Consider the following 14,994-nt stretch of genomic DNA (forward strand, 5'->3'; position numbering starts at 1 on the left):
GATTTCTAACAGTGGTTTACCAGTACTTGATTTTGCTGAAATCATCCATTTTCCAGCACAGCTAAGAGGGCTTGCATTTGTTCTCTTAAAAGTGCAGGCACACAGAATAATAAACAGAGAGAAGAGAAAAGTCATTGGGCAGAAACTTAATTTTTAAGCTGCCGAAATACCCTGTGTTGCTTTGGTTGTTTGTTGCCTGACCCGAGAGGGGAGCCTAGAGAGCAGGGGGTTTAAAAGCTGTTGCACCCCGGAGCTCTCTGATTAGCATACATCCCCCAAGACCAGCTGTCAGAAAGAGAAGGTGACACTGCCGATGAGTGATCCAGACACTGGTTTAAATCCAGTTTTAATAATTCAGAGCTAATCTGTGCTGTAAGGACACCCTAATTTCAATTGTTTTATATACGCTAGAAAGGAGGGAAAAACCAACCGTAGAATTTGTTTGCTTTAATAACCAAGCATTGGCTGTTCACATGTTTTGAATGTCCAGCCGGTGGCTCCAGTGACTAAAGAGGGAGCCTGAGTTTCCAAAGGAACTATTTAAATACTGAAAGGTAACCTTTCTGAATGCCTTAGAGAAATCAAAGGGTCTTTCTTTTGGGGTATTTATTCAGAATGCAATTTTGTTGTTAGGACCTGACTATCTTCAGGTTGCAACAGCATAAAATGGCAAGACTAATACATGAGTATTTTCTGCGCACTACCACTATTATATTCTTAATTAACTTTATTATTTATTAACATTATATTAATAATAGTAATAATATTATTTCATGTGATAAATTGTTCGTCTTGAAAATTTATTAGCCTTAATTAGATTCTTGATATCAGACAATTTACTTGCTGCTAGACATCATGCATTCCTTTCCAAATAAAACAGAAACTTCATTTCACTCCTTCACAGCTGCCTTTGCCATCCCTTCGGGCCTTGTTAAGCTTATACAAGGTTTTTGGCTTCTAAACCACAAGGACTATGAAGTAAGTATGTTCCAATTTAGTTAGACATACATTGCAGTACAACGCTTTGACCTATAAAATGACTTCAGAAAATTGGTGCTTAGCTAACAACAGGTGATAAAACATGGGAAGCTTTTTTTATAATACTGCTTCAGCAATACGTGATGATTTGAAATTTTAATTATGTTGACAGGAAATGGATTAAGACAATCAAGAAGTCAACGTTAATAATGCTTGACATGTGAATTGTCAAAGCCATATGTTCAGGTTGTTTTCAGCAGAGCAGTCAAGCACTTTCTCAAAAGCAGTGGTTTGGGTGCTTTAAATATTAAGCTACCATCCTGGCAGCAAAATTTGAGACAGAAGACCGCAAAAGTGACTTTTCAATCTAATTCATGTTCCTTCTGATGCTAAAGGTTGTTCATTGCCTGTCACAATGTCAATATAACCCGTTTGCCTGGGAGAATAACTTGTATTTATAAAAGGTGATGTTTGCATACAGAGATTTGGTTATCCTGGCCATGTGTGAATCACTCCTTTCAAAAGACTCCCTTTGTTCTCTATGGCTCACTGATTTTTTTTTCTGCAGATACTTCAAAATTTATATTTACCTGTCCTGTATCAAATCCTTCATTAGTCATCATCTAAGTTTATTCAACAGACATTCACCCTTACTGAAGACACTTTTGAATAGTTTTGTTGTGTGCGTGTCTATATATCTTAATAAACCTGATATCTAACTTCTGCAGAATTCCCTGGCCCTGCTCGTTGAATCAGCTGCAATCAAACCTGTGTCGTGGCAAGACGTGCAAATTCTTTAGTGCCTTGTGTGCCAAGGAGAGCATGGGTGAGCCCTCAGATACACACAGGTTATGAAGCTATCGGTCTCCAGCTGTAGCGAAGTGCGGCTTTTCCTCACTGTGCTGTTGTCCAATAGGTAAAGAAATATATGCCAACAATTTGGCATTCAAATACTGTGAAAGGTGGAGAACAAACACTAGAAATCACAATCCCCTAAATTTCCTTTAAAATTTGAATACAATATTTGTGGGGCATATTTTTGGTGATACTATTAATATGCCTTTACGTCTCAAAAAATTAATTACAGGTGCATGGCGGAGGCTTGGGGTCTGCTGCAGCAACACACCACTAAGATAAATGTGGAAGAGCTATTAAAAGACATGTATGACATCTGTCGGGAGATGGGACTAGTGGAAGACTTCCTGAAGTTGCCTTTCACAGATGCCGAACAAGTAAGTGTGGGCAAGAAAAAAATCTTATTCCCCTCTTTGCCAAGAGAAGAAGCAGTATCATCATATATGTTTTAAAACGTGTTATTTCTCCTAGAAGTGTTTGGAGAAATTTTTACAGAATCATGAAATTCTTTTAGCCCAGCATCTGCAGCGTGCCAACTGTATGGCAGCACTACAGCTGAACCAGGCGATGAACGTTCATTTCATGGTAAGCGTAAAAGTTCTACTGAGTGTGCCAGTTTCTCTCAGGTGTTATTAACCGGTTTTAACAGCACTCAATAAGAATCCTGCTTTCTTTATCACACCATTCTTTGAAATACTTGGAATAAGCCTCTATACCTTACGTTACAGCTGAACCTAAAAGTTGAACAAAAGATGTCACTACTCCAAAGCTACCCTTTGAAGTTGGAAATTCAGTGTTACAGGCTGTTGTTGACTCCACTTCAAATAGTTTGTTTGTGTCTGAGGATTAAATAAGTGTCTTTCCTGTCAGCCGCTCTTACCATTCAGTTATTCACAGATGTATGTGTCGTGGTTTAGCGGCAGCTCAGCCCCACACAGTCGCTCGCTCACTCCCCCACCGGTAGATGGGGGAGAGAATCAGAAGGGTAACGCTCGTGGGTTGGGATAAGAACAGTTTAATAATGAAAATTAAAAGAAACAACAGTAGAAATGCAATGTGAAGGAGAACAATGAGAGGCGCAAAGCCCCGGGGGAGGGGGGAAGGGAGGGGAGGGGAGAGGGGGAACGAACCGCCGGAACAAACCGCACGCGCCGCAGCCGCTCGCCGCCCGCCGACCCGACGCCGCGCCGCCCGCGCGCTGCCACTGCCCCCCCTCAATATACTGGTCATGGTGTCACATGGTATGGAATGAACCTGCCATTGGCCAGTCGGGGTCAGCCGCCCCCACCATGGCCCTGCCCCTCCCAGCCCCCCCTGCCACGCCACGCGGCAGAGCGCGGGAAGCTGGAAAGGTAGCTGACCCCCACAGTGAGGAGAATTAACCCCTTCTCAGCCAAAACCAGCACATTCTCCACCCCTTATTCCATACCACTTACACCATGCCCAGGTCCCATATGATGCAATACAACCGTACCAACCACCACCCCTCCCCTTCCCATCCTTTAACATAATACACAGACATCATTCCCTTAGTTCATGGATCTTCCCTGTAAAATGTCCATTAAAATGTCCATTGAGTTCACGCAGTCCATGACTCTGGGCTCCATCTGTTGTATCAGTCTTTCCGGGTGGGAGAGATGGTGTGTGGCGTTGGGTTGCTGCATACCGAGTCAGTCATCGTTCCATCACTGCTGCACGGCTTGTTTCATAGTTGATCTTCCATGGGTTGGGAGGCTCGTACTCTGATATCATTGATACAACACAGAGGTGACACACAATATTATATAGCAGTTCACATTGTGCCATTCAGTTCATTGACTGTTTTCACCCAAAATCAAATCCCCTTGAGGCACACATCGGATTTCTCCATCCTCCCGCATCACCCACCAAGTGCACCCAGGTCCTCGAGCAAAAACAATCCCACGAATGGGTTTGCCTTTGCCAGAGGCAGGAAGAACCCAGACTGTTTTGCCCAGCATACTTTTTGTGTGCACTACAGGGACTCTATCCCCTTCCACAGTATGTAGGATTTCTGACTGGGCAGGGCCAGCTCGGTTGGCAGATCCCCTCGTGTTGACTAACCACGTGGCTTTTGCTAAATGTGTATCCCAGTGCTTGAATGTCCCACCCCCCATTGCTCTCAGTGTGGTTTTTAACAGTCCATTGTACCTTTCAATTTTCCCAGAGGCTGGTGCGTGATAGGGGATGTGATACACCCACTCAATGCCGTGCTCTTTGGCCCAGGTGTCTATGAGGCTATTTCGGAAATGAGTCCCATTGTCTGACTCAATCCTCTCTGGGGTGCCATGTCGCCACAGGACTTGTTTCTCAAGACCCAGGATAGTGTTCCGGGCAGTGGCATGGGGGACAGGATATGTTTCCAGCCAGCCAGTCGTTGTTTCTACCATTGTAAGCACATGGCGCTTGCCTTGGCGGGTCTGTGGGAGTGTGATATAGTCAATTTGCCAGGCCTCCCCATATTTATATTTCAGCCATCGTCCCCCATACCACAGAGGCTTTACCCGCTTCGCTTGCTTGATTGCAGCGCATGTGTCACATTCGTGGATAACCTGTGCAATAATACCCATGGTCAAGTCCACCCCTCGATCACGAGCCCACCTGTATGTTGCATCTCTCCCTTGATGGCCTGAGGTGTCATGGGCCCACCGAGCTAGAAATAGTTCACCCTTATGCTGCCAGTCCAGATCCACCTCAGCCACTTCAATCTTGGCAGCCCGATCTACCTGCTGGTTGTTTCGATGTTCTTCAGTGGCCCGACTCTTGGGGACGTGAGCATCCACATGCCGTACCTTTACAACCAGTTTCTCTACCCGGGCAGCAATATCTTGCCACAATGTGGCAGCCCAGATGGGTTTGCCTCTGCGCTGCCAGTTGCTTTGCTTCCATTGCTGCAGCCAGCCCCACAGGGCATTTGCCACCATCCAGGAGTCAGTATAGAGATAGAGCACTGGCCACTTTTCCCGTTCAGCGATGTCTAAGGCCAGCTGGATGGCCTTTACCTCTGCAAACTGGCTCGATTCACCTTCTCCTTCAGCAGTTTCTGCTACTTGTCGTGTAGGACTCCATACAGCAGCCTTCCATCTCCGGTGCTTTCCCACAAGGCGACAGGACCCATCAGTGAACAGGGCATATTGCTTCTCATCTTCTGGCAGTTTGTTATACAGTGGGGCTTCTTCAGCACGTGTCACCTCCTCCTCTGGTGATAATCCAAAATCTTTGCCTTCTGGCCAGTCCATAATCACTTCCAAGATTCCTGGGCGACTGGGGTTTCCTACTCGAGCCCGCTGGGTGATCAGTGCAACCCATTTACTCCACGTAGCATCAGTTGCATGGTGTGTAGAGGGGATGTTTCCTTTGAACATCCAGCCCAGCACTGGCAGTCGGGGTGCCAGGAGCAACTGTGCTTCAGTACCAACCACTTCTGAAGCAGCTCGAACCCCTTCATATGCTGCCAATATCTCTTTTTCAGTTGGAGTATAGCGGGCTTCAGACCCTCTGTATCCCCGACTCCAAAACCCTAGGGGTCGACCCCGGGTCTCCCCAGGTGCTTTCTGCCAGAGACTCCAGGTAGGGCCATTCTCCCCGGCTGCAGTGTAGAGCACATTTTTTACATCTTGTCCTGCCCGGACTGGCCCAAGAGCTACTGCATGGACTATTTCTCGTTTAATCTGTTCAAAGGCTTGTCGTTGCTCAGGGCCCCATTTGAAATCATTCTTTTTCCGGGTCACTTGATAGAGAGGGCTCACGATCAGACTGTAATTTGGAATATGCATTCTCCAAAAACCCACAACGCCCAAGAAAACTTGTGTTTCCTTTTTGCTAGTTGGTGGAGACATGGCTGCTATTTTGTTGATCACATCCATTGGAATCTGACGACGACCGTCTTGCCATTTAATTCCTAAGAACTGGATTTCTCGTGCAGGTCCCTTCACCTTACTTTGTTTTATGGCAAAACCAGCTTTCAGAAGGATTTGGACTATTTTCTCACCTTTCTCAAAAACTTCTTCTGCTGTGCTGCCCCACACAATGATGTCATCAATGTATTGAAGGTGTTCTGGAGCTTCTCCCTGTTCCAGTACAGTCTGAATCAGTCCATGGCAAATGGTAGGACTGTGTTTCCACCCCTGGGGCAGTCGATTCCAGGTGTACTGGACGCCCCTCCATGTGAAAGCAAACTGTGGCCTGCACTCTGCTGCCAGAGGGATTGAGAAGAATGCATTAGCAATATCAATTGTGGCATACCACTTGGCCGCCTTTGACTCCAGTTCGTATTGAAGTTCTAGCATGTCTGGCACAGCAGCACTCAATGGTGGAGTGACTTCATTCAGGCCACGATAGTCTACTGTTAGTCTCCACTCTCCATTAGACTTCCGGACTGGCCATATGGGACTGTTAAAGGGTGAGTGGGTCTTACTGATGACTCCTTGGCTCCTCAGTTGGTGAATGAGTTTATGGATGGGGATCAGAGAGTCTCTGTTGGTGCGATATTGCCGCCGGTGCACTGTTGTGGTGGCGATTGGCACCTGTTGTTCTTTGACCTTCAGCAACCCCACCACAGAAGGGTCCTTTGAGAGACCGGGCAAGGTAGACAGCTGTTCAGTTTCCTCCGTCTCCAAGGCAGCTACACCAAAAGCCCACTTGTAACCTTTTGGGTCCTTGAAATACCCTCTCCTGAGGTAGTCTATACCAAGGATGCACGGAGCCTCTGGGCCAGTCACAATGGGGTGCTTCTGCCACTCATTGCCAGTTAGGCTCACTTCGGCCTCCAATACAGTTAGCTCTTGGGATCCCCCTGTCACTCCAGCAATGCTGATGGGTTCTGCCCCTATATAGTTTGATGGCATTAAGGTGCACTGTGCGCCGGTGTCCACTAAAGCTTTATACTCCTGTGGGTCGGACGTGCCAGGCCATCGGATCCACACAGTCCAGTAAGCCCGGTTATCCCTTTCCTCCACCCGGCTGGAGGCAGGGCCCCTCTAGTCCTGATCATGGCAGTCACAACTCACTTCCTGTAAATGTGAATCAGGAGTCCCTCTATTACACTTAGAAATAAAATCTGCGCTTCTACTCCTCTGTCTGGGGACTTGCTCGCTGGAAACTGGAGCAGCAGCTTTCCTGGAAGAGCCTCCCTGAGTGACTGTTCTTCCTTGCAGTTCATGTACTCGTGCCTGTAGGGTCGAAGTAGGCTTGCCATCCCACCTCATCATGTCCTCTCCGTGGTCACGCAGGTAGAACCATAGGGTGGCCCGTGGTGTGTATCCCCTTCTTTGAGCCAAAGGACGCTTATTCCTAACAGCTGAGACACTGCTCTGTCGAGGTGGGGAGTAGGACAGATCTTCTTTGAGTTGCTGGACCTCTTGGGATAGTTTCTCCACAGCAGAGACAAGCGAGGAAGAGATATTTGTGTCATAATCCCGGAGCCTATCTATCACCTCTGCCACCGTTGGTGTCTCGTCATCTTTCCAGGACATCACTGCCAATGAGTTTGCATGCGAAGATGGTGCGCTCCGTACAAACTTCCGCCACATGGGTCGTGTGCACTCGGCTTCATCTGGATCTTTGGATGACCGTTGATCATCCAGGTCACCATAAATCACCTCAAACACAGCTAATTCCCTGAGATACTGGATGCCTTTCTCCATAGTTGTCCATTTTCCTGGGCGATATGTAACATCTTCTTTAAAGGGATACCTTTCCTTCACTCCAGACAGGAGTCGCCTCCAGAGGCTGAGGGCTTGTGGTTTTTTTCCAATTGCTTTGTCAACGCCCCCTTCCCCAGAAAGGGATCCCAATTGTTTGGCTTCTTTTCCCTCTAGTTCCAGGCTACTGGCCCCATTATCCCAGCATCGGAGCAGCCAGGTGGCAATGTGCTCACCTGAACGACGGCTATAATCTTTTCGCATATCTCGCAACTCGCTTAAGGACAGGGATCGGGTGGTCTCTATTTCATTTATTACTTCTCCCTCCTCTCCCCGCGATGGCCCTGGTTCTTCATCATCCCGTTCTAAACGAGTTGATGTCCGCTTCCAATATTTCGTCTTATGTATGGGGGCAACTGATACTGGTACGGGTTTATTTTCTGAGCTAGCTCCGGTACTTGTTGTGGGGGTTTGAGTGGCTGCAGTGCCTGTTGTCAGGGCTGGATTGTCTACAGTGCCAGTCACTTTGCATTTCAATCCAGAGACATTCTCTTCCCCCTGGGGGCACTGAATACTGTTGAGCAGGGCTCGGTATGCATGGGCCAGACCCCAGCACGTTGCAGTTATCTGTGTCTCTCTGGAGTTCCCAGCGTAACAACATACTTTTTCCAAATATTCTACTAGTTTTTTAGGATTCTGCACTTGCTCGGGGGTGAAACTCCAAAACACTGGGGGTGCCCACTGCCCTAGGTATTTGCCCATGCTATCCCACATGCCCTGCCACTCGTAACTATCAAGCCTCGGGGCAGATTTCTGGGTGATATTCTTAAGTTGCTTAGTCAAAACCAAAACAACATGCCCAAAAACTAACAATGACTGCACCTTAACCACCCAAGGATGTTCAAGATACAAAAACGTTGTTGTAACAAAGGCACAGACATCATAGAACAAAGTTGCAAAGGTATTATTCTGTATTTCCTCCATATAAAATCTCTCAGAGGAGGAGGTATAATTGCTAATTGCCTCAACAAGGTGGTATCCGAAGTACAGCAACGGTTTCAGCAAAAACCCCAAATACCAGGTAAAGCTGAAAACGAGTGTTTGTATAACAAATCTCGTAGGCAAAACATTACTAATCACAGCAGAACACAGCAGACTCAAACAACCAACACCGATTTTTAACACCCACTGCAAAAAGGACAACATGGTGCTGTGACCAGCAGCTGTTGTTATCTCCAACCCTCGTGCCCCACGTTGGGCGCCAAAAAGACTGTCGTGGTTTAGCGGCAGCTCAGCCCCACACAGTCGCTCGCTCACTCCCCCACCGGTAGATGGGGGAGAGAATCAGAAGGGTAACGCTCGTGGGTTGGGATAAGAACAGTTTAATAATGAAAATTAAAAGAAACAACAGTAGAAATGCAATGTGAAGGAGAACAATGAGAGGCGCAAAGCCCTGGGGGAGGGGGGAAGGGAGGGGAGGGGAGAGGGGGAACGAACCGCCGGAACAAACCGCACGCGCCGCAGCCGCTCGCCGCCCGCCGACCCGACGCCGCGCCGCCCGCGCGCTGCCACTGCCCCCCCTCAATATACTGGTCATGGTGTCACATGGTATGGAATGAACCTGCCATTGGCCAGTCGGGGTCAGCCGCCCCCACCATGGCCCTGCCCCTCCCAGCCCCCCCTGCCACGCCACGCGGCAGAGCGCGGGAAGCTGGAAAGGTAGCTGACCCCCACAGTGAGGAGAATTAACCCCTTCTCAGCCAAAACCAGCACAGTATGTTACGTAGGGTTCGGATTACTGGAAGTTGTTTGGGTCACTGTGGAATGAAGAGTGTGTTGTATGTCATCTCTTGTATCTTGCACGCAGCTCTGGGTGCCAATCCACAGGCAAAATTCGCATCATGGTTTGTTCTTTTTATTATTTCCTCAAGTTATAGCATGAGGTCTGCAATTCCACAACTTTCATTTTACCACTTTTTGGACCAAAATTCTTACCTAACTTCTGTATCTCAAAATAGCCAGGTCAAATTTTGTGTTATGTGAACTTCTGTTGTGGTTTTGTGATACATTTGCTGTTTTCCGGAACCATAGTTTTCCAGGGAAGCAAAGTTATGGGGTGGTTATGGAAGGTTAGGGCCTGCATTTGAAAGCTTTAATCCAGGGGGAAGGTGTGTGTAGGTAGCTTTCTCTTCCTCATTTTAATACTCACTTCCTTTTGTCCAACGTAACCCACCATTGCCCTGGAGATTCAGTCACTTTGGGCAGTGGCATTTCAGGAAAAACGGGAAAGGCTGCTATTTTGTCAGCCATTTGAAACTTGTGGGTGCTGACAAGTTTGTCAGAATGAGGTTCTGCAGAGTGCCGGCATGGTTTTAGCTTAAAGTTGTAGGTTCTGATATTATTCTAGTCTTCAATCCACTTGGCTAAAAACTCCGGGTGAAGCTGGTGTGCGCTGATGGGCAGAACTTGCTGCTGTTCTGTGCAGTGGGTGTATTTTACTGCACCTGTAGAGGAAATGTATTCACTAACTTGAAATAGCACTGAGAGTTCCGTGCAATTAACTTCTTGTAATTAGTTAACTTCTTGCTTTACGCTTCTCATTCACCAGAATGATCGTGCTCCTCGCTGGTGACAGAGAGCAGTTGCCAGAAATTCTCTATCAGGCCAACATGGCAAGACCCTTCCTAGAGGTCAGAGGCAGCTGGCTGTAGAGAGAGCCAAGCCTTACCATCTGCCTTCATCCGGACCAAAGAAGGTAATTTTTAGGAGTGGAATATAACGCACAACTAACCATCACTTTCATTACACAAGGCTGATCGCTTTTCCCCTCTTGCTTTACAGCTGCAAGACCAAAGCCATTCTCGACAGTAATAGAACAAGCTAATGCAGGAAATGTGCATCCAAGGGCACCTTTCGGCAGTCGTGTATTGGCCAAAATTAGAGAGTTATGGGTAGGAAATGAGCAGAAACCCAGTTGAGAGTTTTTCTGTTATGATAATGTTTGTTATGCAAAATACATATATTATGGTAAATGTGCTTAGATAATTTAAGATAGCTGAAACTATATCAAAGGACGGCGTGGTGGGTTGACCTCTCTGGTGGGGCTTATCGGTGCACTGAGGCAGCCCCTGCAGGGACGGGACAGGCGCGGTCTGTGCCCGATGCGGGACTTTCACACGTTTGCGGCTGACCGCGGCCCGGACCCTCTAGAACTTTCCGGCGCCCTCTGGTGGCGGTACTGGGCATGCGCGGCACCGCCGGGCGGGAGACGGGAGAGGGAAACCAGTCACTGGCTGTGCAAGAGGGCAACGCTGTAAAAAGGGGAAACCAGCGGCGACCATGAGGAGTGTTTTGGAACGTGTCTCCGCTGCTGGGTTTGGAGTTACGTCGGACGGACCGCGTGGAGGGACGGACCGCCCCAGGTCCGTGGTGGTAGCTATTGCCAACGCTCTCGTGCTCGCTTGCTCTCTTTTTTTCTCTCTTTCTCTGCCTTTCTCTCGTGTATTTCTCCTTGGCCAAATGAAGTGACTTGGCACTTTGATTCCGTTTTGAGTCTTAATTCTGTTCCTGAGAATGTAAAAGGAGACTGGTCACGATAACACATTGGAGTCAGTCAGAAGTTAAGCCCAGCCGCCCCCAACCTCCCAGAACTACCTGAGGTCGGTTGGAAAGCAAGGGGGTTTAACCTCTGCCAAATTGTTCAGCCCGACAGTGGATCGTGACAGACTGGTGGGAGCAGCAACAAAGAGGCGGTTTTAGCAGTTTCTCTCCAGGAGGTATGCCCTGCTGCAAGGTCTGGCTTCTCTGCCCAGCAACTGGACTAGAAGCAAATTAAGAGGAAGCCTTCAGCTACTTCTGTTTTTAAGAAATACCAAGTCAACAATTGCTAAGCTCTTCCTGTTTCTGTCTCAGGGTCTTTCAGAGAGCTTGACATCTCCGCGTGATGCACACGTGGCTTTGGCTACCACACTTGCTGTGCCTCACAGCCTTGCAGTTAAATTCCCCTTTCTGCGCTGCAGCTGCTTTGTGCAGTGGCCATAAGTTGCTCTGTTCCTCCTGCGTTTTGCTGGCGAGATGGCTGTACGAGGGCGATGCTGGCAGCACACACCAGCTACGGGGCTGCTCCAGTTCTCCTCTACACCCTTCCCTGTTCCCTCTTGCTCCTTCTAGCAAGAGGTTATAAAAGTAGCAAGTCACTTGAGCAACTCTTCTCTAGCATGCAAGTCCTGTCAAACCAGTAATATGATACACCTTAAAATCTCTGTTCCTTTATGGATTATAGAGCTGAGACAGAACACCAGCAACACCACCATCACCACCCCCCAGCCACGACAAAAAAGATTCGATTTCTTTACAGCCAGCCGCCAGATCAGCCAGTAAGAGGAGTGTGTGCCACTGGGTCACTGAGGCCAGCAGTGACTAGGGTCCATTTCTGAGCAACGCTGTCCTGTATAGAACTGAACCCGTTCCTGTTTTTCAAAAGCTTTCAATATTAGACATGAAAAAAGTGGTCAGTAAGATACCTAAAAAAGAGGTTCTCTCTAAAAGTGCTCAAGGAACTGAGCTTCTAAAATGTTAGTATTCATGCCCTTCTTGCTGCTGGTTGTTCACCAGAATCAAGAGAAGCTAATTTGCCTGGTATTTGTTGGAGACAGAAAGTAGTACATGTAAAGTAAGAAGTCCTGCCAACCATTCCTAAATTCCCACCAGATTAGATATTTTTTGCATCTTGTTTATGCTGTTAATTCTGATGCCAATTAACTGAACTGCAGAATTCCTATTGATACTGTTTTAAGTAATATTTTTCCCCTCCGGGTATGCACATCTTGGTGTTGTGAGCCTTGGCCATTGCTTTTTTTGGTCTCATTCCACAGGATGACTTGCCTATTTAACACCTTTTGGGATTTTTTTGCTCACACTGTGAGCATGTTTGCATTTAGCTAGACATACAGCAAGTTAAACTGAGCTTTTTTTAAAAAAAAAAAATAAATTTAAAAATTGGGCCTAAATAATTGTGATGCAGAGATTCCCTGTCAGTACCATATGGTTAATGAATCTATATAGCTGTCAATTTTCAGTATGGCTATTGAAATCACAGCTCACTAGCTGACCTGCTTACAAGAACTTGCTCTTTAAAAAACAAAACTTCAAAAATGGATTTGGATGATGAACAAAAAGGATTTCAAAAACATTATTTTAGCAAATGGATTAATGACCCGAGGTACCACAGAGACCTTTTACGCTTCTACAAAAGCAGTTCTTATATAAAAATTACAAGCAAAACAAGCTGAAATTAAAAATGAAAAAAAAAAAGTGAAAGAAGAGAAAGAAAAGGGATTGGGGGGGCAGTGAAGACAAAGTATTATCTAATCCTCTTGATTTTCTAGGATAGCTGCTGGAACAGGCAGTGTGATTTTTACCCTCTTCACTAAGCAGCAATTGCAGAGTTAATTAGTCTCCACCATTAGCAAGTGGGTGGCATTTACTTTGATAATAATATGGCTGTCTCAAAAATGGAGGCAGCACATATCGTGATTGTGTACCTTACCTTTTGAGGCAGGAACAGTAAAGACTCTGGAAATGGGTTTAAGCAGAAAGCTAACTAAAAACGTTTTGCTGTGTCCCGAGTATGTCGTTTGTTCTAATTATAGAATGGCAAATATCAAGGAGAAATGGTGCTGCGCCGGGGTGGTGGTGATGACTCAGTGTTCACTAGTCACTGCAGAGCAGGCTGTCAGAAAGCATTTCTTTTGAATCATACTCGGGTGCTACTTTTCTGTCTCACTGTGCCTTGTAAATGAAGAAGGAAACATGAGCTATATTCGTAAGTGCCATGTTATTTAATTCCAGCAATGTCTGGAGTATTTGCTCAGCGACTGAGCCCTTTGAAGTGTTAGACCCTTGCTTAGTAGTAATAGTAGTAACGCATGACAAAGTTGGTGGTGTTTTAGATAAAACTGTGGGAACAAGTGGCACACTTGAGCAATAATAACAATAACAGCAAAGGTAGTAGTTTATTATAACAGAAAAGAAATGAAATCTACGGATGCTTTACATAGCTTTCAAACAACTAGAGAAGCATATACACAACACAAAAAAGAGTTTTAGTAGAAGACTTGCCATGAAAATAATTTCAGTCTGGTGCCATTGTGAGTGCTTGGCTAAATGAACAGGGCAACACGTAACTAGCCACCCAGTGAGCAAACATGAAATGTTTTTTGTTGTGAGGAATGCCATTTGTTTCAGTACCAATGTTAGCTTTTTTCTAAAGCAACTTGATTGATATCACCTTTTTACATCAGAAAAAGAGAGTTGTAGTTCTGTGATAGACATTTGTTGAGACAAAATCTAACCTCTTCACATGTAACTCAGGCTTTAGCTGTGAAAGGTTTTCCTGGTGGCTATCATTGCAACATCTGCTCACACCTGGGGATGTTGAGCAAGGCAAGACTCATCACCCATGTGGAGCAGAGAGAATTCAGAGCTCCTCCAAAGGAGGATCTGGGCGGCCTCGGATCAATTTTGCAGTGTCCTGCCTAGAGTAACAGGGAACTTTTTTGCTTTAGTTTCAGAAACTGCCTGTCATTTTACCACAGAATTGTCGGCGATAATGTGCGGAATTTCCGCTTTGCTTTTGAAAACTGGCTAGTTTTTGACATTGGTGTTTGAAACAAAATGGCTCTGCTAACTACTTGTATGTTATGTTGGAGAGACAGTCAATGCCTGAGTTGTAATTGATATGTATTTCTTTAAAATTTTCCCCCGAGAACCCTATCAGTTTTTCTCAAGAGCCTTTTCTTTTTCCCCTCACAAACTCTCCACTTCACTTTAATATTTTTGTCCAAAGTTTAGACTGTTGTCCACAATAGCCAACATGCTGGAAGACAAATTTTTAGGCAGTTTATTTCATTTTGTAAATTCAGCGTATAGATGGAAACTGCAGAACAGATGGAAGAAATGCTCTTGCGGATTTGTAAACAGTGCAATCAAAGACATAGCTAGTTAGTGCCTGTCAAGGTTTTGCTATGACTTTTGTCATTTGAGAGATCTCTTGCTAAGGATGGGTGAACTGGTTTTAAAAGTGAGAGAAGAACTAGCTCATGTAAGATTCTTCATAAGAGCTCTTAAATTCTTTTCTTATTTGTTGCCTATTGTCCGTTATGCCCTGCTGAAGTTCGGTGCAGTGGTTTGGTAACAGATAGCAACGTGCCACAATACAGACCAGCTCTGTGAATGGAGTAATTTAGCACAGCCTGTTTACTACAGCGGAGGATGCAGGTCTGAGGACCTTTGGTCTTTTTTTTGTTTGCTTTAGTATTCCCTGGTGGTGAACTGGGCTCCAGACTGAATATTTCAGAGGCTAATCTTCTGAGCCTCCTCTTCTGCACTATGGATGGTTGGGGTTTGGTGGGTTTTATTTAATTTTGTTTTCCAGTAATTTAAGATAAGTAAATTTAAATCTGGGTAATGCATGTGTGTGTGTATATATATCTATAGCTAT

The 14,994-nt window shown here is 45.9% G+C and overlaps 1 protein-coding gene across 1 annotated transcript in view; it reads left to right on the forward strand.

Annotated features, from left to right (window-relative positions):
- The first annotated feature begins 859 nt into the window (after positions 1–859).
- Positions 860–14,994, forward strand: part of LOC142064490 (protein ELYS-like) — a 28,205-nt gene continuing 14,070 nt past the window's right edge. The window contains exons 1-3 of the mRNA XM_075109548.1: positions 860–978; positions 1,707–1,894; positions 2,066–2,210. Of these exons, the coding sequence (XP_074965649.1) occupies positions 1,830–1,894; positions 2,066–2,210 (210 nt within the window). The 5' untranslated portion in view covers positions 860–978; positions 1,707–1,829. The remainder of the gene's footprint in view (positions 979–1,706; positions 1,895–2,065; positions 2,211–14,994) is intronic.

The sequence above is a fragment of the Phalacrocorax aristotelis genome, chromosome 14, assembly GCF_949628215.1.
Source record: "Phalacrocorax aristotelis chromosome 14, bGulAri2.1, whole genome shotgun sequence".
NCBI lineage: Eukaryota > Metazoa > Chordata > Aves > Suliformes > Phalacrocoracidae > Phalacrocorax > Phalacrocorax aristotelis.